The 26,508-nt window shown below is 39.0% G+C and overlaps 1 protein-coding gene across 1 annotated transcript in view; it reads right to left on the bottom strand.

The window, feature by feature from the left end:
• GluRIB (Glutamate receptor IB) overlaps positions 1-26,424 on the bottom strand; it is a 152,435-nt gene extending 126,011 nt beyond the window's left edge. Inside the window, exon 1 of the mRNA XM_011301109.1 lies at positions 26,169-26,424. Coding sequence (XP_011299411.1) covers positions 26,169-26,340 — 172 coding nt within the window. The 5' untranslated portion in view covers positions 26,341-26,424. The remainder of the gene's footprint in view (positions 1-26,168) is intronic.
• Between the last annotated feature and the right edge of the window lie 84 nt (positions 26,425-26,508).

Raw genomic sequence — 26,508 nt, 5'->3', positions numbered from 1 at the left:
CAAAGAAGGATAAAAGAATCTACTGTGCTTCTTATTCTGGATTGTCACCGATAATTCATCAGGGATAAGGTCCAGCCACGTGATATGGTGTGAGTTCTCGTAAAACTCGGAGTAAATCCAACGTACGGAAAAACGGAAGGTCGTATCAAGCTAGATTCCAGCGAGATTCGAAAGTCACATAGAGAAAGGAGAAATTTCACTCTGGAATATTCATCTCCGCTTTTGGGGAGTAGAGAAATCTCGGCGAGAGTGAGCTTATGTCGAAAGATAAGCTCCTTTCGCACTGGATGCTTCGACGCATCGTTAAGAACTATCCTTATTGGATTCTTGATGAGTCTTGGGGAAAGACGACTCATTTCGATGGAATCATGAGTTCTCGGACGTTCAAAAAAAATAATCAAATTGCCAAAACTTGTGATGCGCGTGAGAGCAAGGCTTATCAGAGTGCGAATGCAATTTAAATAATTCTTGCTAGCACTTAACGATGATCTGACAATATTCATTATTTATTTGTTATTAATAATGATACAGCTTGCCTGTACATAAGAATTGGAGGCAGATCGAGGCACGCAATTGAATCCAAGTGGAATCCAGCAAAATTATTGGATTCGCATATAGGGAATACAGTCAGAACCATAGGACAAGCTCAAGCATATCAGGCGCATCATCTTGGAATAGTCCAGACGACTGTCGAACAACGACATGACCGCGAGAAATGCAGTGGGATGTTATCCGGTACTTGAGGAATGTAATATTGGCTGGAAACCCAAGGTCCACCAGGACAGATCATGTAGCGAGGATATCCCTGTCCGGGAATCCAAAAGAACTCGATCAATTCGAATGAAATGTACCTTAACAACCCCAGGCTAAAATCCGAGCTGAACTCTCGGGAATTACCAATCCATATGACATCAAAGTTTGGAGGAGAATATCCATGTATTGAACCACCAAACAGAAATGCCAAAGCTTCGCATTTTAATTAAAATTCGGCGAGTGCTGATGGGCAATAGAACCATCTGTCACATGCTCGTCATTGAATCGACGGATTAATATCCAACTGTGTAACCCGGTTCAATCATTATATTCGTTTCAGTGATTTATAATTGGAGTAAGGACGGCAAGGTCGCTGAATGATGGACACATCTCCACACTACCACCGAATATTTGATATCCAGCACTACAGAGAGTTACCTTTGTTTGATTTTAATTAATATCTGACGTATTAATGAGTTACTTACAGGACTTCCCCCTGAAGCCAAACATTGACTGGGAAACTTGGTAGCCAAGGTTGCTTTTCTCGGATACTGTTTACTAACACATATACTAATAGCCAAGTCACCCAGGAAACTACTTAAGGCATGGATAGATTGTTCCCTCGGTAAAGTCCACGGGACACCGTCTTGCTTGCTTTGAGACCGGAGAGAATTGCTGTATTACACTCTAGTCCAGGATGAGGTAATTATTGTGTGCTCAACAGTTTCACCAAAGAAATTCTATTCGACGTCCAAGAAATTAATCAATCATTTTTTTTACAGATATGGAAAAACTTAACGGCAAATTACTTGACAATTTACTGTCACATAATTTCTCGTGAATTTTTTCCCTGCATATTGTCAATACCAGATTCTCGAATGTAGAGGAAAAAAAAAAATTCTAAATTTGTTTTTTTTTCCGTGCACCTGTCTCAAAGTCGATTTTAAAAAATCACCCCATCAAGGAGTGTAATCCGACAAAGGGTGTAAAAGTTGGTGTGGAGGTCACGATGGGTGAATTGTTAGATTGTGAAGGGGATGCAGATTGAATATGTAGTTACAAGGGTGGTCACGTACAACAGCTGGAGAACCCCCGGTACGTATGTACCTACTAGAACGTGGACCCTCTCATGAGGCGCGTGAGTGCCTCCACCCCCCATTGCTCTCAGGCTGTATCCCACCCCCAATTTCCTCTGCAATCGCATTTGAGGAGGGGGTGGAAGAGAAGACGAAGTTGATCAGGGTCGACGGAAGTGCAGGCCGCATGCCTCGACACGTAGAGCTCCAATGTGACACTCAGGAATGATTACATTAACCCCCTTTTCCCAAAACCCTTGTCCACTCATTCCTCAACCCTTCCACCACCCACTCGACTCTCTCATTCACTCATACACGACACTAACTCGAGAAACCATACCTAAGATTGGCCGGGGCAAAATGGACAGCACGACTAAATGACATCCAGGGAAAAATAATAGTTTTCTTTTTTCGTCAGTTTGTCACCAAAACAATAGGTTCCGGGCCATTTATCAGATAACAGTCGCCTAATAGAGCACATATGTACACATAGGCGAAGCTAACAATTAAATACGTGCCCTGAAATGCAATTTACGATATTTCCATATCGAGCTTGGCTGGATATCAAATATTGATATATTGATATTAATCAATTAATCATGATGACAATGTGAATTTTATTTATTCCTTCTGCTCTCGATATACTTATCGCGCTATAATTTTATTACTTCTACTTGAAATAGAGGATTCTATTAATAAAGTCCCATTCAGCCCCCGTACACTCGTTAAAAAATTGTATCAATTGGGATTATCTTATCGGGCAGAATATTTATTGAAAAAAAAAATGTTGAAGCTATTTAAATCGGATTGAATATCATTCAACAGATAACACGTGAGGATATGAATATTCATGGATAAAATATTTCAGCGAGAATTTTTGGTTGGTAAAAAGAAGAAAGTGAACTCCATTAAAACGTGCGCTGAATAGTGCTTTCAAGTTGGTATCGTAATGTTGACTCGTAGTCGATTATACAAATTGTAAATGTAGAAATGGTAAACCGCAGGGAAGCATGGGCAGAATGGGAAGGATGAGGACAGAAAGAGTGGTAGAGATATTTTTGAAAAATATACAGGATGGGGTGTGCAATTTAACGAAACAAATTAGTGGCCCGCATGCGTGTGGAGGATTGAGGAAATTTCTGTCGTGGAAATCTCACGTGAGTCTCAACTCTACCGTGAACTACGTAATTAAATTTAATTATAATCCTACGGGCTAACCCACACGTCATCTACATCCGTTCCTATAACACACCGCATTCTCTCCTCGAAATCTCTAGTCTCTCATTTCCTGTCTCACTAAGGGCATTTTGTATCTTGATATGTGTATCCTACAGGTGTAAGCTTCACGTCTTTGATAGTTGGTTCTGCGTTATCAGGGTGCGATTTCCACCCATACCCCACCTCTACCACGTGGCCAATAGCATTAGCTCGATATACGGTTCTGACCTGGTGCTTTTAGGGGAAAAGCACTCGCCTTTCGGTACTCTAGCGGGAATATTCCGGGCCATAATATACACCATTATTGCACACAGAGAGATCCGATGTTATCTTAATTGCTTCTCTTTGCTCCTGACGGTTGAGCTGAATTATACGGAATGCTCATTATACGGTTTTTTCGGGTTATCGATTTGATCGATTTATATTACGAAAAAATTTATCACCTTCAGCAAATCAATTTATTTCGACAACTCCTATTCTATTTTTCCTCGAGATTTCACTGAATTTTTTAGTTGTGTGTTAAATAAATTGTGTTGAATAAATGAATAATATTTTAACTAACGATTTATTTTTCGAAAGAAGTGATCATTTCTGCGGACATGTTCTTCAAAAAGTAGAATTGTTTTTTTTTGGGGGGATTTCCAAGTGAATTCGGAAAAAGTAAGTGACGTTTCTCCTGACCTCATTCAATTCAGATCAAGAGTTTTTGAAGCGCTGAAAAGATTTTTTATTTCTCTTGGATATCCCGTGTCCATCTTTGGTAGTATTTTTTATACCCGAAAAAATCCTCGAATCGTTGGAAAATATCTCGATTCCCATTCTAACCTGAAGTGCATGACAAAGGGGGTATAAAGGGCTGTTTTATGTGAAGGGTGGAAAGACAGTCACTTGCGCTTTGAATCGAGAGTGGGAGGACTCTATGAGAAGCCCTAGCAGAATAAATATCCCTTTGAGGATATTCATATAGCCTGCCAAGAATGGCCCCTCGCATTTTCCATGAAAAGTAAATCCTCCGACGTATAAAGTGATCACGATTATTGTTGTACAAAGGAGAAAATGGGGGTGAGAATGCGAAGAAAATACATAAAAAATGCCCTGATAAAGATAAGAGAGTTGTAAAATGGAGAATCGCGTGTGGACTTGAACGCGGATGTATGCTGGCGCCTAGGTTCATTTCAAAAAATTACCAAACTTTTTTTTCATCCACTGAAAATATAATCATAAGTACGCAAAGTTTTTTCGAATATCTTTCAGATAAAAATGCCAGGATTCTGGAAATATTCCAGGAATAATAGATGACGTTTTTCAAATAACTAGAATTTATGGTGCGTCTATACTCATTGCTTGAGGGGTACAAATAATATATAATCGAAAAATCAAAATCTATAACACTATGTATATCCATGATATATTAATAATCCTCATGTGTGTTTCATTCCATAATAAAATTACATGACTAATCTCTAATGTTTAATGTCTTTTTGAAAGAGATCAGAGACTGAAACCGATAAAGGGACCACCACTATTGTTTCCTATTATTTCCGGACACAAGGCTGAACCTTTCCCTTCATTTCCGTTTGTCCATTTTTTGAAACACCCAGACATCCGCCGATGTAATTAAAGCTGACGCGCCGGATTCAATTAGTCATTGGAGACGACCCTTGATTTTATAGAATTTTATCACCAGCTTTCTCACCGGTCACTTCGTTAAAAGTGGAAGTCACAAAGAGTTAGATTGGATTTTTTTACTCGCGGATAAAGTAAAGTGGATTCGCAGAGAATACTTGAATTCTTCTGCGTTTATTAATTGCATTTAAAACATAATAACTTCACAATGAACAGCATAAAATCGAAAATATCATTTTGTTGGATTTTATTGCTTCAGCCACAAATCTTTCCCCTTCAGAAATAATTACGAGTACACAATGGATCTCGATCGAACGAGCTTCCCACCCAGCTCTCAACAATCCAGAATGAAAGCACTCGACAATACCATTTGACAAATCTCCCGAGTGACTCACATCGAAATCCTACGTCTTTTAACCACTAAACCACATGTATACTAAAGATCTTGACCCCTAAATTGCCTTACCCCACTGCTCATTCACCGAATCTCTCTCTTATTTTTACCGGCGCATTCTCTCTCTCTCTCTCTCTCCCATTTTCTTTCATTCCACGAGATTTCATCCACCACAAGCTTCACCGAAGACTAGAGACGAAAAAGCAATCCCAACTCGTAAGAAAAAAAAACATCCAACCATGTATTTACACAGCATTTCCCTCGAAATGAAATCCCACATTTCTGTTTTCAGACAGAGTCAGAAGTTGAAATACACCTGCGCCCACCCGCAACTATTTTTGGCCTCTCTAATTTTGAGATGTAGTCACTGGTTCAATATACCCTCACCACCACCCATGACCGAGACCTTGTAAATAACCATAATTATATACAGCATCATGAAATTAAATGAGAAACTGGTGGAATTTTTCAATGAAAACGTTCGCCCAATTTTTAACAATTTTTTTGCATTATGTAAAAAAATTATAATCTGTCAGTTTTCATTTATTCTGACAATTGTATTGGTTGTAATATGCCTCAGACTTTCTAGCAGTACGAAAAATAGCCATTTCTCTCAAGAAATCTTTTTTCGTGAACGATAATTCGTCTTGCATTTTGTTCTCCATGCAGAGTACAAATGCTCCCCTCTATAAATCACTCTGAAATTGTTGGAAATTTTGGGGCTGTGTAAAAGAAGATCTTCCCCAAGAAATAGAGTATTCTCCCCCTCCGAATTACTCTGAATCCCATGAAAAGGAATGTATGAAGCTCTGTTAATCCCTCGAGCCGTCCAGACCCATTCTGACTAAATAAATTAAGCCTTCAATATGAGTCGAAATTCCACATTAATTTCCGTACGTACGATAACACAATTCAGAGCAAGTTTTAATTCAGCGATAAAAGCTACCCCCGTCTCTTTCATATATCGTCTACCTCGATATTCGATAAACGAGTGAATGCTTAATTACCAACTGGCGGAGCATGGAGCGCGTATGCTTTTATCGAGTGGAATTTCGAGGGGTACGTAAATTTTCTATAGTATGCATGTGAATTCATTCTCAATAGAGTTCACGGAGATATAGAAGAAATATTGATGGATTAATTAATTCACTCTATCAGAATATATGAAGTGGGCACTTGTATGAAAAATTATGATAATACTTTTATTTTTGATATCACGATTTTATTGAATTCATTGACTACTCGAAAGTTATTCATCCAGAAGAAAAATAACTAGGATTATAAGTTTATAATTGAAAAGTTAAAATGCTCATCTCAAATACCTGTGACAATAGTACTCGGTGATAACCACTTTAACTATTTCTGCTGGTATTTTTACGGCTCTATTTCAGTACCTCCAATTGATTACTTCATTCGGAGACGGAAATATTATTACCCGATAGAATGGCCTTTCTTGCACACCCTTCTAATTACAAATATTGAGTAAAAGATAAATTGGAGGAGATAAATCATTAAATTGGGACTTGTAAAATTAATGCCTTCAAGAATTAGTGGGAACCTTGCAAGTTCATTCGAAAAGTGTTTACCCATTTTAGAGCCTGTGATTTCGGATATCTAGTTTTTCAAAGAACATTAGTAATAATTTGCTTTTTTTTAGAAATTACATTATTGCATTATTTACGTGTTTTTTTTTAAATCCCGTTTGACAATCTATCAATCGAAGAATTTTTAACGCTTTAATGTTAAAAATTTAGAATTCAAATGCATAATACGCATTAAGCCCTCGAAAATCATAATAGAGTGAATTGAATTGGATTGGATAAATTGATAAAATAAAACATGAGTGAAGGTGCATTGGACATTTATAATTGAACCAAATTGCACAGTCACGTATAATTTTGGATCCACTTGAATGATATAGAATGTGGTAGGGAAACGTCGACATTCACGAGATGTTAATGTACACACATGGCACACATATCGTGGGGCATAAATTTATGTAGTGGGTGAGAGGTATAATATAGACGATGCTTTTGTGAAATATATGTATAGGTATTTCCCCTAGGCACGTACTCATACTGTAATGCAACTCGTGTTGTATTAGTGATGGTTCTGGGCACGGAGGGATTCGAAAACTGTCTCGAGAGTGGCTTCCCAAGGGTGTGATCGAAAATTATCATTCAATAAAGGGGGAGAGGAGCCACTCGGTGTTGTACACCAGTCCCAGGCACAGATACAAGTTTGATATTGGGGTTATAATTCACCGGGGTTCTTTGTTCCTAGGGAATAACCGAGTTCGATTCAAGTTAATTCTGCGGAGCAATGGGGATTGCTTATTTATGAACTTTGGTTTCTCTATTAACGAAATGGAATTAGTCATAACAATAATTATGACTTATTCCTTTAGGAAATTTTCACGGAGTATTTTGTGTGCAAATACCAACCCAACGATTCAAAAGAAATCAATCGAAATCAATAGAAATTTAAATATTCATGGATTAAAACACCTCAAAGAAAATCACGCGGTATCTGATTATTCGCACTCAATCTCCAAAAACAGCGACAAAAAAAAACTCCCTTTTTAGAAAAAGGCGAAACTCACGGATAACTTATGAACAATGGAATTCAATCAAACATGAGCAAATACCTCTGAATCATGATTCAGCGGAGATTATCCCAAAGTTACGCGAGACGAGGGAATCTCAATCCACCAGACAATACCCACACCCTTCCAATAGTATTTCCTGGTATTCAGAATGTTGAATAGATTCAGAGTCTCACTAATGTGCGTGCCCTGATAACTGGATGCGTTGCCACTTGCATTATGCACCTTGGCAGGATCTCGAGAGTCCCACGTACCGGAGGTACTTGATCCAATAGACCCTTGGATTGTATCCAGCCTTGGACTAACCCGGTATGCCCATGCAGATATGGTAAGGAGATGATGAAGACACCATAGCCTAACCGATCTGGGGCCACCGAAATCTCCCCCAGGTGGCAACTATCTCCCGACGTCGATCTACGAGCCGATAATTTCTATCGGCCAATTTGAATTACCCCCCAACGTCCCCCTTCCAACGATACTTGAGAATATACTGTGTAATAGTTCGAGATGAGGGTCTTAATCTGTTTACGTTACACGTAATTAAGGATACACCCTCAATGGAGATTAACGGCTTTTCAAGACTTGAGAGCAATATTGTATGAGTCATTTTGCTTAGGTCTTTACAATTCTTTGATGGATCATGGCATAAGTAGTTGGGGAATTTCAATGGAACTGAAGCGGATCTACTGGGATTCTCGGCTTCATTTTTCAAGAATACCAACGCTGCTGAAAGCCTGTGGGAATTTATACTCCCAACCACGCTTATGGGATTTTTTTAGTTGGATGTGAGAAGGTGGAGGTGTTGCATTCTATTTTTTCCCGGGAATTTACTCAATTTTCGTTGATGAGGGCGAATGTGGAAATGCAAAAAAAAATAAGGTAAAAAGAATATACTCAGGAAAATAATTAATTTTGATGAGCAAGTTTGAAAGCTACAAGGTGATCCACAGATTAAAAAATAATGAAAATGCTTGTGTAGATTTTTTTGTGACGAGTGAATATTTTGGCAGAAGTAGATGGATGTAAATATTAACAATGATTTGATATTTGATTAGGAAATTTTGACGTTGTAAAAGATTTTTATTTTTTCAATGATAATAAGTCTCGAGAAAGGCTAATTATGCCAGATGACCTTATTGAAAGCTAATCGCGAATTCCTGGGAATTAATCCACTGAAAAAATACAGTACCGAAAGCGTAAAGACTTCCCTCTGAGTGTGAAAAAAATTAAGACAATTAACAAATTCGCTATTACCACTTAGGAATTCTCCCTTCTACACTTTTGTACTCTAGTTTAATTTCATTTAAGTGAACATTTCACTAATTATTCGCATTTAGTCTCTAATTTGTTTCCCCGTAAATATATACTAGACTCAAATATATTTATTTCCACAAACAAATAAAGTTCAGTGAAAACTTCATTGATTCTCCAGAACCGAATAGATTCATCACTCTTTGAGCCCCAGCGATTTGTTCCCTCGTTCCATAAACGGAAAAACAAGGAGCAATTTTTTTCCATCCAATGATAAACAGCAATGGCAAACTCCTGATTTATAAACCCGCAGTATTTTAACCTCCCCGCAGTAGTTGATTTTTTTTTATTTTTACCACCCCCAAAGAGAAGAAGCATAACGTATGTTTAAGCTGTAGGAAATTCACTGGTTGAGATGTACATCCAGCGGTGGTCCACAGAGAGAACTGGGATGAAGTCGAGAATTTCGCTCATAGATCCAGTGTCGCGTTGAAAAACAAGTTACGTTGTGGCGGACTAACGAGAAGAAATACCAACGATATATCAGGACCAAGTGTTTGTGTGTATCTCTGGCGAAGGGGTGGAAAAGGTGGATGGTGTATAAAACCGTGTGCCGAAGGGAGCGGCAATATTTTTCGGTGGCTACACCTGCGAGCAGCGTGTGCCACGTAAGTGTCGAGATACTACAACTAAAACTGAAAAGAAACAAAACTAAACCAGAGAAAAGCAAGCGAACCCGTGTGCAGGTGCATCCAAAAGAAAAAGCTGGAGAATAAGACAGGAAATGAGGGATGATAAAAAACAACTCGTATGAAAACATCATTCAGCTTCTCCGTAAATTGCACTGCACGCAACATTATTCACGAGATATGAAGGGAAGATAATACACGTGAATTCCAAAGCCCCCCCCCCCCCCGTGGTTTATATTGAGTTCAATTACGGTTATTTTTATCGCTAATGGCTACATACATTCTCAAATATTCCCCGTAAATTTAACGTTGAAACAAAGTTTCATGCGGACTCGTTAATGCCCTCTCATTTTTACGCTGAAACACTCAACTACCCCATAAATAATTTAATTCATTTTCACTCGATAAAATTCTTCGTTCGCGTTGAAAAACAACGGTTAATTATTCACACAAAAAGAGAGATTATGTTTTGAGAAATTGGTGGACGTTGAATGTGTATTGTAGGCAGTGGATTACAACTTCGATTTTTCGTTATCCCCCAGCAAAGCGGATTCGACTCTTCAATAATAAAAAATTGAAAATCCGTGAGTCTTTCAATTCGGAGTTATCAACGGCTTTAACTTCATTTGCGCTTCATCCATTCGGTATGTCTTCTCGAATGTTGAGAAAATCCCTCCGAACTTTTTTTACCCGTTGAATTACCCGTTGATTTTACTATTTCATTTTCAACTTGATACGTTTTTGGATATCACCACTCCTAAATGATAAAATTTTTGCAATGTGCCCGGAGAATATTCAATAGTAATAATTTTTTTTAGTAATATTGAAATTCTGCTGAAACTTTCCTTTCCACTAGCTTTTCATTCACTAATCTTGCGATTATTTTCAAATTTAAAGGGTCTAACATTTCTCCAAGTTTAAAATGTTGAGTCTACAGATAACCTTTTGTGTATTATTTAATTTATTGATATTGATTGATAATAGATAACAGAATCGCGAGAAAATTCATTTTTATCGATATCGCATTAAAAATCGAATAGATGGTTCTAGCAATTATGTCCCCACTATATCATCTCACCAACAAAATCCACCAAAAAAAAAGATTAAAATAAATTGATAAAGTTCTACGTTTGACGCCTCACTAACGACTGACCTCTCGCAGACCACTAAACCACAAAACCAATTCCTCAGGACAAACACTCAATCTCGCTATCTGTCTCTTTGTTGTTGAGAACATTCGAATAATACATCTCGAATAATCCCCTTGAAAAGTCGAACCGCAACAAATAATGCAATAAACAAAACAAACGGATCAACTGAATGAACTGACATCGAAAAAAAAATGCGAGAGTCCCTCTCCTAACGCAAATAGAATACACGTATTTTTTCATGCACATGGAATACGACAAACAACGGTAACAGAGATGTCAATCAATCGATTACTCACGAAAAATAATAACTACTGTAATTATGAAAACCAGTATTTTCACAAAGGCATTGCACCCGAGCGATTGTACAACTCGAGACGAAGAAGAATTAAGCGAAATCATTTAGTTTTTGAGAGATTTTTCAGGAGATTTTTTGTTTGCGTGAATTTGTGTCCGGGACATTTTTTTTCGAGTGAATAATTCCGCACATCAAATATATTAGAATCAAATATAAAATATACTTGATTGAATTATATATTTTTCTGTGGGCTTGATACTTTGGAATAGAAAAAACGAAGCTACCACTTCCCCCCCACCCCCGTGATCGGGGAATTGAAGGGGGTGAGAAGAGTAAAAGAGATAGCCATAAAGTAGCTGAGCTCGCCTCAGAGCCATAACGATCTCACAGTATTTATTTCAATCCCCGGGCCATTAGGAGAACCATTCTACGATCCGGCGAAGCCCAAAACGCCCACTGGCCATCCCGAGCCCTCTCCTCCACCCCTCCCTCCTACCACCCAACCCCCCTACCCTACAACCAATCACCTCTTTTCTTCTCTCTTTTTCATCTTCATCTAGCTTCACCACACGCTCTCACACCGCATTACTTCACTCGTAGGTGTTACGAAACACTCAGAGTGACTGTAAACGTCGAACTTTAGAAATGCCCATTGAGCCCAGGAGTCTGAAATCGAGCTTCGGAATACACCCCCGTTAAATTGAAACTTTCGGGGGAAATTCGTTAGACAAGAAAAGTTGAAATGCACACATCCTAATTGGTACGGTGCAGAATTTTCAACATCAAGTTTTCGCATTTTTACGGTTTCCTTCATTTTTCCTTATCCCCTTTTTTATTTCTTGCGCAAGTGTTTCCAATTTAGTAATTAGAAACAGGAGTTGAGGGACTATTCAATTGTTTCAATATTTACCCTCAACTGTTAATTATGAAGTTAATTATTCCCGGGACTCATAATGAGCGATAATAATTTGAACAAAAGCCGCAGGACCGATTGTTACCGGGCAAAGTGGAGAGTAAAGTTTTCCAGCTCCACTTTCGCTACATTCCAGCATTCCAATTCAAAGATAAAAGCGTAATTGATGTTTTTTCACGTCTTATTTTTGGATAAATAAAACTGTCAAGTGGATCCTTGAGACAGGGGTGGGGAGGGTACGTAACACGGTAAAATGGAGTGGAGGATACAAAAGAGAGAGAGAGAGAGAAAGAGAGAGAGAGAGTACTTTCAGCCGACGAAATAAAGCCCGGGCTCTTGTGTCGTTTCGTAAACACAATTACAGCGTGGAAAACTAAAAGGGCGATGCGGAAAATGCCGGGGCCGCGGTAAGTGGCACGATTATAATTTCTCTCTTCCTATTTCACTCTTAACCCTCTTCTCCACCCCTTTTTCGTGTCATCTCTCGGGCCGAAGGCGCCACCTCAGGGTATGGATACTAGTGCCATAGTGGTAACAGTACTAAACGAAGAAGTGAGGGTGGAAAAATGTGCAGGAGAAGAGGAAGAGGTAGAGGCGGACTGGGAAAACTTTTGAGCCCACAGTCAGTCCCTATTCACTTCTCACAACTCCATCTCCAGTCGCGCCTAGTGTCCCAGAGAAAACGCAATGTGGCAATACAAAACGCGGCCAGGGAACTCTCAACTTCCGGTTTCATACAACCGACTAGTGCCACGACCCCTGCAACTCGTCCCTGCCCCGCTTTTGTGTAGTCTCAGATCTAAGTACTTGAACTCTAGCTTTTTTCCGTTTATCTGTCCACGCGCACCGAGAGAAAGTACTTAGATGTGATTTTAGAACCGGCGAAATCAATTATCACTGATGACCACTCGTCATTTTTGCATTTCAATCTTCCGATCTTTCCCATTATTTATATTTATTTTGCAAATTATCTAGGACTTATTTCTCTCCTGATCCTCAATGTTCAAATATCCATTTATTTATCGCTGTTAATTATTATTGAATTGCATTGATCATTATAATTATTTATAATTTACGTAGGAATTTTTCGGGAATTACTCGATGAGTGAAATGCAGTAATTCAGAGAATATTTTTTTGAAGTGAATGAATAACTGGGAAAAATAAATAATTTATCCATATTCAATCTTGATGGCTATATTGCCCGAGGCTTCTCTAATTACGGAGCTTTTGGCGAACACACAAATATGGAGGAAAAGAAAAATATACCGAAGCTCGGGAGTTTCAAGAGAAACGGTAACGTCCGAGGATATAAATTCGCATTAACTTCGCGACGGCGCGAGAATTTCTCGGGCTTCTGAATAAGGGTTTATCTCCGGTCGAGGGCTAAAGATTGGACTTTTATAGAGTAGATATAACCCGGGACATCGAGATTTTGCCGACAATTTTGCGAAGGGGAATCTATATGGAATGTATTCTTCGCTCTCCAACGGAAAGAATAAGTTATAAATTGCCCGTACAATTTTCCCGTCATATTTTCATGATAATCTCAGTGAATGCTTTATTTGGGGGATTAACTCACCCCCGCGAGTCGCCCTGGCACGTGATAAAAATGTACATGGCTGTTTGAACTCACCTGAAACAGAAGAAAAATTATGTGTTATGAGAATAAAAATTTAATAAAGGAGGTAGAATGGGGGTGAGGAGTTGTGTTTTGTAACACCCCTGGGGCGAGAGAAATGATTAAGCAGGCTCACTGAATACCGAGAAAAGCTCAGTGTAATCCTTGGTGCTAAAGGCAAAATAGCAGACGACTTGTCGGGTATGAAATCCTTGCGTCGGCTCAACTATACACAACACACCATCCGAGCCCGCAGTATTTCCAGATCTACTTTTATTTTATCATTGCTCACATTGTACCAATGTTTACCATAAATTAACTGTTCCCTAACGACTTCCATCCTAAATTAATGGGGGGAAAAATTTAATTGCTACAGAAGTAATTAGTAATCAGTCATTCGCATTCATAAAAAAAATGTCAATCAGTCTATTCAGTAGCGGAGTTATGTGTCAATTTTAATTTTGCTATTGGCATGTTTTGGTAAAGTCATTATTTTTCTCAGAGCAGATTAACATCGGCTGACCGCATCACCAATTTGATTTTTAAATTGCGAGTGTGTTATGGATTTCATGGAGACCTTATATATTCACTGTAATCAATTCAATAACATTCTATTGCGAATGAGCACGAAGATTAAAAAAAATAAGATGAAATTTTTATCGTTGATTTCACCCTTAAGCCCAGAATTTCTCGGTGCATGATGGAATAAAGAAAATGAGAACTTTTAACCCTGGTATAATGGACGTAATTCCGTTATAATAGTGGAAAAGGAAATGAATACCAGAGATTATATTCCAGCTTCGAGCGTGGTTTTTGATGGGTTCCATAAAAATAACCACCCGGTACCTATTATTCCAACTGAACACCTGACCCAAACGCATTTCCAGTTGCTAACTGAACCTGCAGAAACGTTACTGTCAAAAAAAAATTGAAATTTCATGACCAATTAACTAGTAATTTTTACGAGAGCCATTAATTTTCCTTTTGAAGGAAAGATACGATGAAATTTCAGGCTTCACTCGGATTCCAGTGGAATTCTCAATTTTTAAGTTATAGCTGCATTTTTGAAATTTCTATGAATTCTTCTTCAATAGCTGATGTAAAGTTCACAAATTTGCAAATTCAAATTAAATTTCTATTGATATTTTTTCACAAAATTCACATCACCATTCAACCGATTTTTATGAGATTGAAATAAGGCATATCGGAATAAAAATGTCATTCTGATTTTGACAATCACCAGTAAATATCCGCCGAAAAAAAAATGGTGACTGTGAATGTAAAAGATTTAATCCAATTTTCAACAAAAATGAACAAGTGAAATTTTACAGTGGTGAATGAAGTTGAAGGGATCTATGGCTGACTACACTCGGGTGGGACGAGCAGCCGCATTTGGGGATCAAAAGATCGGACTGCGATTCACCAATGAAAAGAGCAAAGCTACTGGTGCGGTCCAACCAGAAAACGATATAAACAAACACAGGAATTACTGGTCTCCCTTGCAACCACATCAAAAACACGAAAAAAAAAAAGTGAAAAATTTTTCAAAATGCGGAGAGCTTTGTGTTTGAAATAAAATTCCCTGTGGACGAGCATTAAGTCCGGTAAATAACAACAAAGGGCTTTAAAAATAATCCTATCGGTAGTGTTCGCTGAGTGATGGAAGGAATGAAAGCCCAGTTGAAAAAACACTATTCACTTAATTATGTTTAACAGAGTAAAAAAATCCCCTGCATGAATTCCATTCATTCGCAATCAGCGTATATGTACGTCAGTGGCACACGTTCCCTTCGCAAGAATAAATTATATAGTATAATCATCAATTATGTTTGTCTCCATTCTTTTTTCCATTCAGAAAAAACCAATCAATTCTATCCATCCCCAGTGAATAATCAACAAATAAATAATAAATTTAACGAAATCAGAAAAACAAGATAAATAGGATTCTGCAGTTGAATGAGGAAGTTGAATTGCGAAAAATCGTGGAAATGAAAACGAATGTCCTTCAATTTCACCAACAAATGGTAAAAGTAAAGTCACCATTTTTTTTTTCACCATTGTTTGGCTTTCCTCTTTCATCTGAAGGTTTTGCGGCTGACGGAAGTACGGATACTTTCATTTTTAGCCTCGGCAATTCCGGGCAACACCATAGTGCTCATCCCATTACCGTAGCCGCTTCAATTCCGCCTGGGCGAAACGAAATAACAGCTGAGAAGTGCGGGCGTATGGGGATGAGGGGGTAAGAAAGTGGCAGTTGAATGTGTTGAGGAAAAGGGGTTCTGGGGGGTCGAGGGTTGAAATGAATTTCAAGCACGCTGGGGGGGTAGCATCGTGGTGCGCATAACCGAATCAAAGCTGCGAAACATTCGCGAATATTGCCAGTACGAAATACCATGGCATCACCTCTTTCTCTCCCTCTATTCACTCTTAAGTCGAAAATACCGTGGAAAAATGGCGTTCAATTAACGTTAAATAAATGACAACAAAAACGAATGTCACAACGACTAGTCCTGAATGACTGGGGGTTTTTGTGATTGTCAAAGGCCATTGCATGTCGCATTTTCATTCATTGGCATCAAACCTCCTCTAAATGAATTTTTAAACTTTAATCTCCATTAGTTTCACCGGCAAAAACTGCTCTTTTCTGTGTACCTAGTGTTCAGCTGATATTTTTCTATGAATGCGCTATTTTGAATTCGAAGTACACCGGGACCGGCCGTAGAAATAGCAGTATACAGTGGCATTTAGTATTCAATTAACTCCGAGGGTAACGAAATACCGTTGTACGCTTTTGTACGAGCAATTGTGGGAGAAGAGAAATACGTTTGTACTCTCGATTATGCTGAGTATTTGTTATTTACTTGAGAATGTTATTTCCAAGGCGCTCGCAACAATTTTTTAAATAATACACTGACCACATTGAAATATTGATAACACATCAAATTTTTGAGAACGTGAATTTCTGTATGTGTATGACACGTGTACAAAAATATAGAAAAATTGATACACCAGGAAAAAATTTCTCAAGACCCGATAATCAATCACATTTTAATTTTCGACTAGAGAATGTGATTTTTTCCCCACCAATCCATTTTATCCTACTCTATCGTATACATCTTGAGATAAAATTTATAATCGAAGCCACTTCACGAGAAAAATATGAGCTCAATAAAACAACCGTTTAAAAGTCTATCGAAGAAAAAGCCCCTAAATTTTGACTGTTGTGTCTGCTCGGCCTTCTACTTGAAAACATCTGTTCTAGCGTATTCAATAAAAGAACTAGAAATAACACAGAGAAGACGCGAAGAAATAAGTGAGATGGGTAAAGGCATCGAGGCGTCGTATGACCGAAGAAAAGAATTAATCGAGCGTATTCCATCGCGTTGAGGATCGGCGAATTCCTGTCTCCCCGATGGTACACCAGGCTATAACCGATACCAACATATAAATACTCGGATATAAAGAAAAATAATAATAAAATGGCGAAGGGGATGCCGAGAAATTCAGTTGAATTGACTCGACTATATCCTCGGATAATCCCGTGCGCCATTGAGGCCCGTCCGAGCGAATCAGACATCCGCGGTCTCATTAATTCCAAATTTATCCCACCCTCTGCACCAGAGGGGACCCGAGGGACCTGCACTGAGAGAGGATAGGGAGAGATTTAACCTAAGAACTACCGAGGGGTATGAGAGTCGTTGAGTCATCCCCGAAGCTTTTTCGGTGTTGCGATAAGCCTTAACTTTGGTGACTCTGTTACGAGGACAACACATGAGTCTCAATGGTGAGGGAAAGGTCCGCTGGGTGGATGAGGGGATGAGGGGGTGAAAGGGCTCTTTTCCTGGAATGGTTGGAATGCCGGTTGGTGGGCAACTGCGGTTGTGGATCCAATGGAAAACCAGCAACTCGTATTCAGCACCACGAACCCTCTGTGTGGATGCCAAACCGTCTTGCTACCCCCGAGAGGCCGTGGTTTTCCACCTGGAATTTTTTACCGACGCGGATTGATGATTCTCAGCGAAACTTTCTACGTGGCTAACGCGAATAATGAGTGAAACCGTGGCTAAATGAAAAACGAGTTCGCTTTGGTTCAGATTGAATTTTCAATTTCACTCAAGCTCATGTCGACTAAAATTGAACAACTTCTCGATACATCAGACAAAATAAATAAGTGAATATATAATCGGTTGTTTTCGGCAGTTACACAAATGGAAAGTACTGAGAAGAAAATAAATAGTGTAGCAGAAAAGCGGGTGTCAACAATCTGTCATCTCTTCTGGGAATTCAAGAAAAAATAAAGTCATACACGAGAATGAGAATAAAACTTGGAGTGCATTTGCCTTGCATGAATATGCAGCCAAGACAGAGCATAATATCGAATTACATCGACTCGGTACAAGAGTGGTAGAAAACACGCGAAGAAGGAGAGGACATTGGTACACGTAGAAAGACATAACGTTATTTTCGATGAGAAATGGCAATGCCATCGGAGATGTCAGCCTCGTCTTTTACCAACCCACCATCCCGTCTACCTCTCCACGCTTTTAAGGGATTCGCTCCCTGGAATTTTTAATATTCCCGCCACTCCAGTCGTCTCCCACTAGTTTCTCTCAATTCTCTCTCGTCGTATCCCTACCACTGATGTTAGAAATTGAAGGAAAACACCGTGGCATTCACAATGCCCACCGATGCGGAACATTTCACTTATCTTCATATCGAAAATTATGGAGAATATTAAACGGAAGGAATTAGTGGCAAAGAAGCGGCAAAGAATTAGTCTCACAAGCGGAGGATAGAGGAGAAAATCCAATAGAAGATAGAGTTTTGAATTATGAAATTTTCCGAGCCCTTTTTTTATAAACTTCATATAATAATGAAGAGTAAAAAGATATAAAGATTTTTTGGATGATTTCAGTGACCGTTCCGTTAATTCGACGCGTAAACGTGTTGCATATGATTATTTAACTTTTACGCTTTGCAAGTAATTCAATGCATAAATGGGGACAAAATGGGGTATAGACATGGGGAAAAAGCGAGAATAGAGGTTGACCTGAGGGAGAGATGGGAAAACGGATCGGGTACAGGCTCAAGCGCACCCATTAAGCATCGTATTTCACAGATAGAGCGAAATGCTGCGGGGTTGGAGGTAAGAGCACCCCATCCACAGCACTCTACTCTACTCTCTTCTACATATATTTTTTTGCATCCCCCCCATCATTCCGCAGAGCAAGGCAAAAGGGGCGTCGTGTAAACACCAGTTTTACCCAGAAAATTCTGGTCATAAAAATTTTTCCCAGCATTTGAGGAAAAACAGCGAAAAAACGGGAGACGCTTTATTTCCACATTTTTTTTTTTCTAAAACGAGAGATTATATTGTTGATGGTAATAGCCCTTTTTACGCGAGGAATCTGGGATAATTGTTTATGCGATTCATTGGAGTGGAAATTGTCCGAAAATATGATGAGGATTTGTTCATTGCGTGGTCAATTCGAATCATCGTGCTTTCGTCAGTGTATTATAGATACTGAATAAACTCAGGGGAAATTCACAGGGAATTTTTAATGAAATTTCAATGAAATTTCGGAAATTAGAAGACAACGAAATTTTCGTGATGACCTTTTCTCGAAATTCAACTGAGAAGCAAAAAGAATTATGAAAAAAATTCATTATCTCTCTTAATCTCGAGGATATATATCTAACAAACTCTCCAAAGAGTTAAGTCGACTTACTGCGGCTTACCGCTTCGCTACTGAATTATCGATTGAGAATTTATTCGTTATTAATTAGTTCAGTGAATGATTGAGGAAGTATAGTCCTTAATTAGATCCTTGATTAATAAGAAATACTTTTACTGGAGTTTCGGGTAGTCCGGAGAATTCATGCGGTTTGTTTATTTATGTTAATGCAGTGTTAAATGGGACTCAAGGCCGGTGGTTAATTAACGGAGGGGATGCGGGGTAATTAAACGATCATATTACGTAATGTACACAAGAGATACATGTCGTCATTGGAGTCCAGCCGTCATCTTGGCAAACATCGAGGAGACCGGAATCGTCCGGATCGATCGAGATACACTCAAGACCGAGGGTTTCCGGTGACCATATGTGCATACGCCACATTTCCTTTCGATATGTACATTGCGGATGACAATGATGCGTCCCATCGTCCATGAGTACATATCAAATATTTACTTCTAGTTATAAAACGTAATAACGTAAATTACGCTCCAGAGCACAATCCCAACCGAGGGGAAATAAAATAATCGGTACGTGCAGAAGCTACATATGACAATTAACATATGAATTCTACTCTCTTCATATTTTTTATTTCGATAGTTTGATCGTTTTAAATGCACGAGCCGTCGTATATAGCTCAATAGTCTACCCGAAAAAGAACAGATTTTTAAAAAGAGACTTTTTGCCCCCGGAAGCAATTCTGAAAAATGAAATTCCATAAAATTCAAAGTCGTCAAACTTGAGGGTAATTTCTTGTAGTTGTACCATTTACTACATAAAGAATGAAAGAGCAAATAAAATAACTTTGAAATAGCATTATTTCCTGTACATAGAGAGTATTGGATATATCTTCTCGTGGAAACGGTGTACACGCGGTTTTGTCATTCTAATAGGAACACGATGCATCAATTATAGAAACGACATTGGGAATATATAACGCGTATGGACATTGCATTACACAGTAGAACTACTCGCATAACTGGCTAACCGATCGTCGGCGATTATATCCCCTGCAACTCTCTCTGTCATCGATAAATTATCAATTTGCAATGGAATTCAACGCATACCGGTGATATTCCAAATTACAACCGCTGGGCTCTTACAGTATTCCCAATGATTTACCCTACTTTGCACTTCGTTATAAAGAATTGAATTAATCCATTAAAACTTGATTCTACCAAATTGCTCACGCATTAAATATTGCAATGTCGCAGCGGAGTGCCCTCATCCTAAAACCCTAATTCAAAATGCAATGCAAAATGCGATAATGAGGATGCTACAATTAGCAGGAATGGCGAGGAAAAAAAAATTTCCATTGAGAGGAGGAGAGAATTGACGGAAATTTCGTAATATTTGTGTAGAATTAATGATTAGCTGGGACAAGCGGGGTGGGTGTAGGGGGGTACGAGGGGTACAGGTGGAAAAATGAGGAAAAATGTGAGTGAGAATGAGGTTAAATTTTGTTGAACGTTAGGGAAGACACGTCGGTATGGTGTCTTGTCGGTGCAGTGCTGTGGCCATTAATCGTATTAGCAACGCGTCGGATGGGAGGTGCACAGTGAGTGGGTTTGGTGTTTTGGTGTAGAGAGTGGAGCCTGGATACCTAACCACCAAAGGCCAGTACGAGGGAATGTCCATCCAACAAACGAGAGAGAATGAGGAATAGTTGTTGAGCAGAACGAGAGAAGAGACACGAGGTGGAGGTGGTACACTCTCTCGGGGGTATCAATCAAATAACAAGAAAAGCGGCGCCAGGGCCAACGGGCAAATCCATCACTCGATTAGACCGTAATCGCCACGGGTTTCTCGCTTCTATCCTCCAACGATCCTTTGACTCCCGATGAGGACAAACGAGCATTTCGGTACACCCCTGATTGATCGTTACTCTCACACTTTCTATTTTAACCCCTACCTCCTTCACAACTCAATAAAATTAATGAGTTGTTCACATCGGAGTAACACTAATTAATTGAACGATAAAAAGTCCGAGTAATTGACTTGCCCACTGGAGAAACAGTCGAGTTACCAAGTATAATGAACAGCTTTGGAATCCAACTTGGGAAATAAGTGAGCACTTCCAATTATAGAAATGCTAAAAATTTATAATTGCACCTCGGCAGATCATAGGCCATTCATTGTGGCTGATTAACTCAGTTCAGAAATTTCATTTCTTACGAAGCTTGGGGTGGGGAAAGAATAGTCGAGAGGCTCGATATCGCCAGTTGGATCATTTATAATGAGTAGAAAACTCAAATCAAAGCATCTTATGAAAAAATTCAATGAGAATTCACAATTATTTTATACTTATATTTCTTCAAAAATTTCAGATCAGCCAAGAGAAAAAATTAATCGTCCATCCAGATTACTTTAAATTCAAAAGAATTTTTCATTTTTTTCAGGAAAAAAAAATTATCCAAAAATATTTTACCAGAAATGTTATTCGACCAATCGTAAATCATTGAAGAATTTCGTTAGGGAGAAATGAATAATTCAATTAGTGGAGTTGCTCGAATAGAAAATAAATTATCCGAAATGACGACTTGCCGTGGAAATTTCATCTAAACTATTCAGCAGTGAAGTTGTAAAACAAGAAAAGTGAACTTAGTTCTTCTGTGGGTTTTTAGCAGTATCTCCGCAACTTATGGAGATAACAAAATTATTGTAAGAACCATTTTTGTAGGTCCCAATGATATCTCCAAAGAAGATTTTACCAAAAATTTCGTTATCTCGGTTAATTTCGGAGATATTCTGAAAAAACCAAGGGAACAGTCACTTACCTAGTTTCACCACTTTACTACGGGCTTTAACGCCGGTATTTCCACATCAAATATACTCAGTTGATTAACTTGCTCGAAAAACGTATGAAAAAAAAATCTGGTTCGTGAAAAAAATGAGACTACAGCTTGACCACTACGGTATATATTATGATGGGAATTTTTAAAATCATCCCTCTACCCCCCAGACGTCGGTTAAGGGTAGTTGGCGCGAATTGTCTCGGCTTGAATATAGAGCGAGAGCGATAAAACAAGGATGGGGTAATAATAAGTCCAGTAGCGAGCGTGAAGCTAGCTGTAATAAGTCTGTCGTAAGGACAATCCGCTTTTCTCCGGTTTTTATCCCAGCCTTATCCCACCCCCTGTTCGCGTCCAACCCACCCCATCCCTGCCACATCTTTGTGCATTTTATTTTCACAACGAGACAACAGGCGCAAACATCTCCACCTCACACCTTCCCATACAAAAGATAAAATGCAGTTATAACAATTATTCTTTTGCGTATGCTAATAAAGATAATTGCTCTGAGGTGCAACAGAGATTGGTTGACCCCTCAAAGAAAAAAAAAATTTAATTCCCAGGAATGTTCTCGTAATTTTAACTGTATACCGTTTTCCTTGCGGGAAAAACCCCCCATCCCTATATCGCCATGCAAATATTCTTTAAACGAACTTAATCTGTCATTTTTATTGAATATTTGCAATATAATTTGTTTTTGATGTTAGTAGTAGCATCCCCCTAAAGGGTAAAAATGTTGTTTCAACTTAATGATAATGAATACGCATGTGCTACCAAAGAGCCCGTGGGCTTCTCATTGAGGTCAAGGACCCGTCGAAAGTGCACTGCTGGTTAAATCACGCTTCGTCTCACATTTTCCCCCAGTAGAAAGTCTTAAAAGTCCCATCGTCAATGTGTACGTGTACACCTCACCTGACTCGACTCTCTCTACCTCTGCACATAGTTTTTTAAGAGTGAAAGAGGGTGAACGTTGGGGGAGAAGGGGAGGCATTGCATACGTTCGCGTATGTATCTCAGTTTTTCGTTTTTCTCTCCTAGAATTTTTCTTTTCCCTCGTTCTCCTTTTTTTTCACGCAACTGGACCTTTGCACGAGCCAAAGTGAGATGACGGTATTTCTATGGGTACTCATCATTCACTCCTCTTCCATGCACTCGCCTCCCACTCTTTAGTCTCCCTCGGAATTCCAACCCCCAACCCTCATCCTCTTTCTCTTTCACTTCTGCAATGGCCTCCACGAGCGTACATCCATGGAAATCTCTACTGATGGTAATCTGTCGGGCTTTTAACCACGTGTCCCGGCCAGGACCGATATAACCCGAGCATTTGTCCGTACTTTTTATTTTTCTTCTGGCGAAATAAAAATCGTCCCCGGGTCTTTTAAAAATATGGTGATTGAGATAATTTTTTGACACTGCACCGAGCAAAATATTATAAATAGAAATTACTTGACCTTCGCGTAATTACGGACCGAAAGGTATGGTTAAGGAAAAATCTAGTCATACATTTTTTTAATCCACAATTCAAGAGAATTCTCGTCTTTATGTCCGTTTCAATCCCGAATTTTTATTGCATTTTCAGGAAAACGCGAGAATTTATCATTTTTATAATCCCTAACTCGCATTTATTGCGTGTCGAGAGATCGAAATTTTTTCAGAACAGCGATTTTCACATGGAATTTCAAATTTCGAATCGTGAAATTCCAGTAAACTCACTACACAAGCAAATATTCACAAGGTGTTCTCAAAATTTACAGGCCATAGATGAGTCTTTCAAAAAAAAAAATGACCCGTGTTGCCCATCGAGTTTCACCAACACATGAGCAATAAAAAAAGAAAGGAATTTAATCCAATGAACAACGACCAAACACTGACAATTATTGGCGAATATCTATCTTTAGTGATTATCAAATATGTCACCCCATAATTGGATAATTGCTCCTGGTATAATTGAAAGAGAAGCAATAAAATTCACGTTTGAGAAGGTTAAATGTCACAGAGAGACGAACTGAATGAAGCCGGGAGTAATTCGTACGGAAACCGTTAATTATTGGGCAAATGTGGTAATGAGATTATTAGGCAAATCATCGAATATTCGTTGAATAAGGGATGGGAAGAGAGGGAAGGCCCACAAAGTGGCGAGTGACGAGAGTAGTAGACAGGATGTCGCTATGTCATAGGATTTCTCCCTCTCGCCGACTCGAGAGGGACTTCTGTATTGGAGAGAATCCCTCTCGCAATATACAAGAGCACCGACTACCAATGCCAAGCGATAATACGACCGCGTTAATGCGCTTACGCGAATAATAATACGATTCGCATATTCAGCGAAACCTATATGATAGGTCCCTTTCTCTTTCTCTCTCAACTATCCCCGGAACTTGCTCTCTCTTGTATAATCTGTCTCACTCCATGTACCCCAGCATTTTCAGTCGTCTGGGTGCATTCCAAAATCCCATTCGTACTGGAGGTGTACGCGCACATTGCTCCGACTAAAAACCATCACCCCTGTACCCCCTAAATCGATCCACTGGTCTTCCATTCAAACGACCGTACCAAATTTCCAATGGAATTTCAACTGCATCTCGAGTGTTTCCCGTCATCTCAATTCAATTCCACCGCATTTTATTCCACCGAATTATGTATTTTTTTCATTTTATCCGGCATTGTTTTTAATGGATTCAGGAGAATTTTATTTGTGACAAGAGAATTTAATATTCAAGCATTTTTTAAAAATATGTCTAGCACGAATTTCCTCATTTTTCCGAAAATATGGTTCTCCTCAAAATTATAGGTAAATAATAATTAAAATTAATTCTAGAGGAAAAAGGTTTGATTAAAAGAATGACGACTGCTTTAGAAATTTAAAGTCATGAGAATAAGAAGAAAACAGTTAATGAACTTGAAATGCGGTAAAAGTGAATGGAGATGATTAAATAAAAAATCGAGAGTACCACCCCGTAATGATAGCGGCGACCCCACGAGAATAATTACAATTGTGGCTCAAGTCCAATAGAAATGCCGTTATCCCCCGCATTATCAGTGGATTCGTGATGATGGCATTCATCCAAGGTCGAAAAGTTAAATAAAAATCATTGGACTTCTCCTCGAGGAGCAATAAAAATGAAGAATTTTTTTCTGTCATCACGAGATATCCGAAAGCGGGTGAGAGGAAAACAAATAGCGAGGATGATAATGAAAAGGGAGGGAAAAAAGAGGAGAACCGCGGAAAAGTCGCGGAATACCTGAGCGTAGTTTCACACGACGTTCAACTTTCTCCCGTAACTCGCAATTGCGCCGACATCTAAAACTTGCCCGATGAAGAAGTTTCTCAATCTCACTAGTATATGCCGACCGCCACCCCCTCACCACCCCCTAAACCCCCGCCACAATTTTTCTGTATAACCCCTTTTATTTTTTCCAGTCGCGTGCATCTTCCACTTCAACTTTTGTGAATAACAAAAATAAGAATTACCCCTTGAGAAAAATAATCTTTTGTATTCAGATATTTCTTATTGACTATCTCGACTTTGAATTGCGGCGAAGTCGTTATTTATCATAAGATGTCCCCAGGGTAGAGGGAAGGGGATACGGTCGTTTAGGACCAGACAGAGGGTGTCACACTGGCACTTGACAGCTCAGAAAAACCATTCATTCTCGAGTGATACCGATCATTCCACACATTAAACACACCATTTGAATTTGCACACTCTGAAGACTTTTATCACACACGTGTCAGAAGAGCCCCGTAATTCTGAGTATTTACCGAACTATCCACTCAACATCCATATCGAATAACATCAATAACTAACCAAAACCAATCGAAACAGAACCGAGAGATTGAAAATCTTGACCTTCCATAACGAAAAAAAAAAAAGTCCTCTGAAAATTACTTCCTGATTTTTGCCTATTATTTTTGTTATTCAGTATTAAAACCGAATAGTTTTTCAACTAGTGATAACGAATAAAAATTAATAAATGATTCGCTAAATTCTACAAATCGTCATCATATTTCAGCACAGTGAAATGGAAATAAAAATAAACAGTGACTCACCTATTGGTATTTTCTCGCTGGCAGCCGCTGAAATTCCAGGCACGATGAACACGGTAACCAGTAAAACTCCAACACTCATCATCCAAACTGTGTTGAACTTAAATTTCTTGCGTAAACTCTTCGTAAACGTAAGCGGTGGATTCCCACCTTTAACGCGCACCGGGAGCATCATTCACGCTCCGTAGTCGGACACAAACTAGTATCGGGGTGGTTTTGCCGTGAACTCGGGCGGTCGGTTGAACCGCCCTACCATCCCCTTTCCACCTCTCTCTCACTTCCATTTCCCACTCTCCTCCTATCCCAACCCCCACCCACCTCCCCAAACCTCCCACCTCGACCC

The sequence above is a fragment of the Fopius arisanus genome, unplaced genomic scaffold (genome assembly GCF_000806365.1).
Source record: "Fopius arisanus strain USDA-PBARC FA_bdor unplaced genomic scaffold, ASM80636v1 scaffold00020, whole genome shotgun sequence".
Taxonomy (NCBI): Eukaryota; Metazoa; Arthropoda; class Insecta; order Hymenoptera; family Braconidae; genus Fopius; species Fopius arisanus.
Note: the sequence above shows the minus strand (reverse complement) of the source record. Positions and strands in the feature narration are given on the sequence as shown.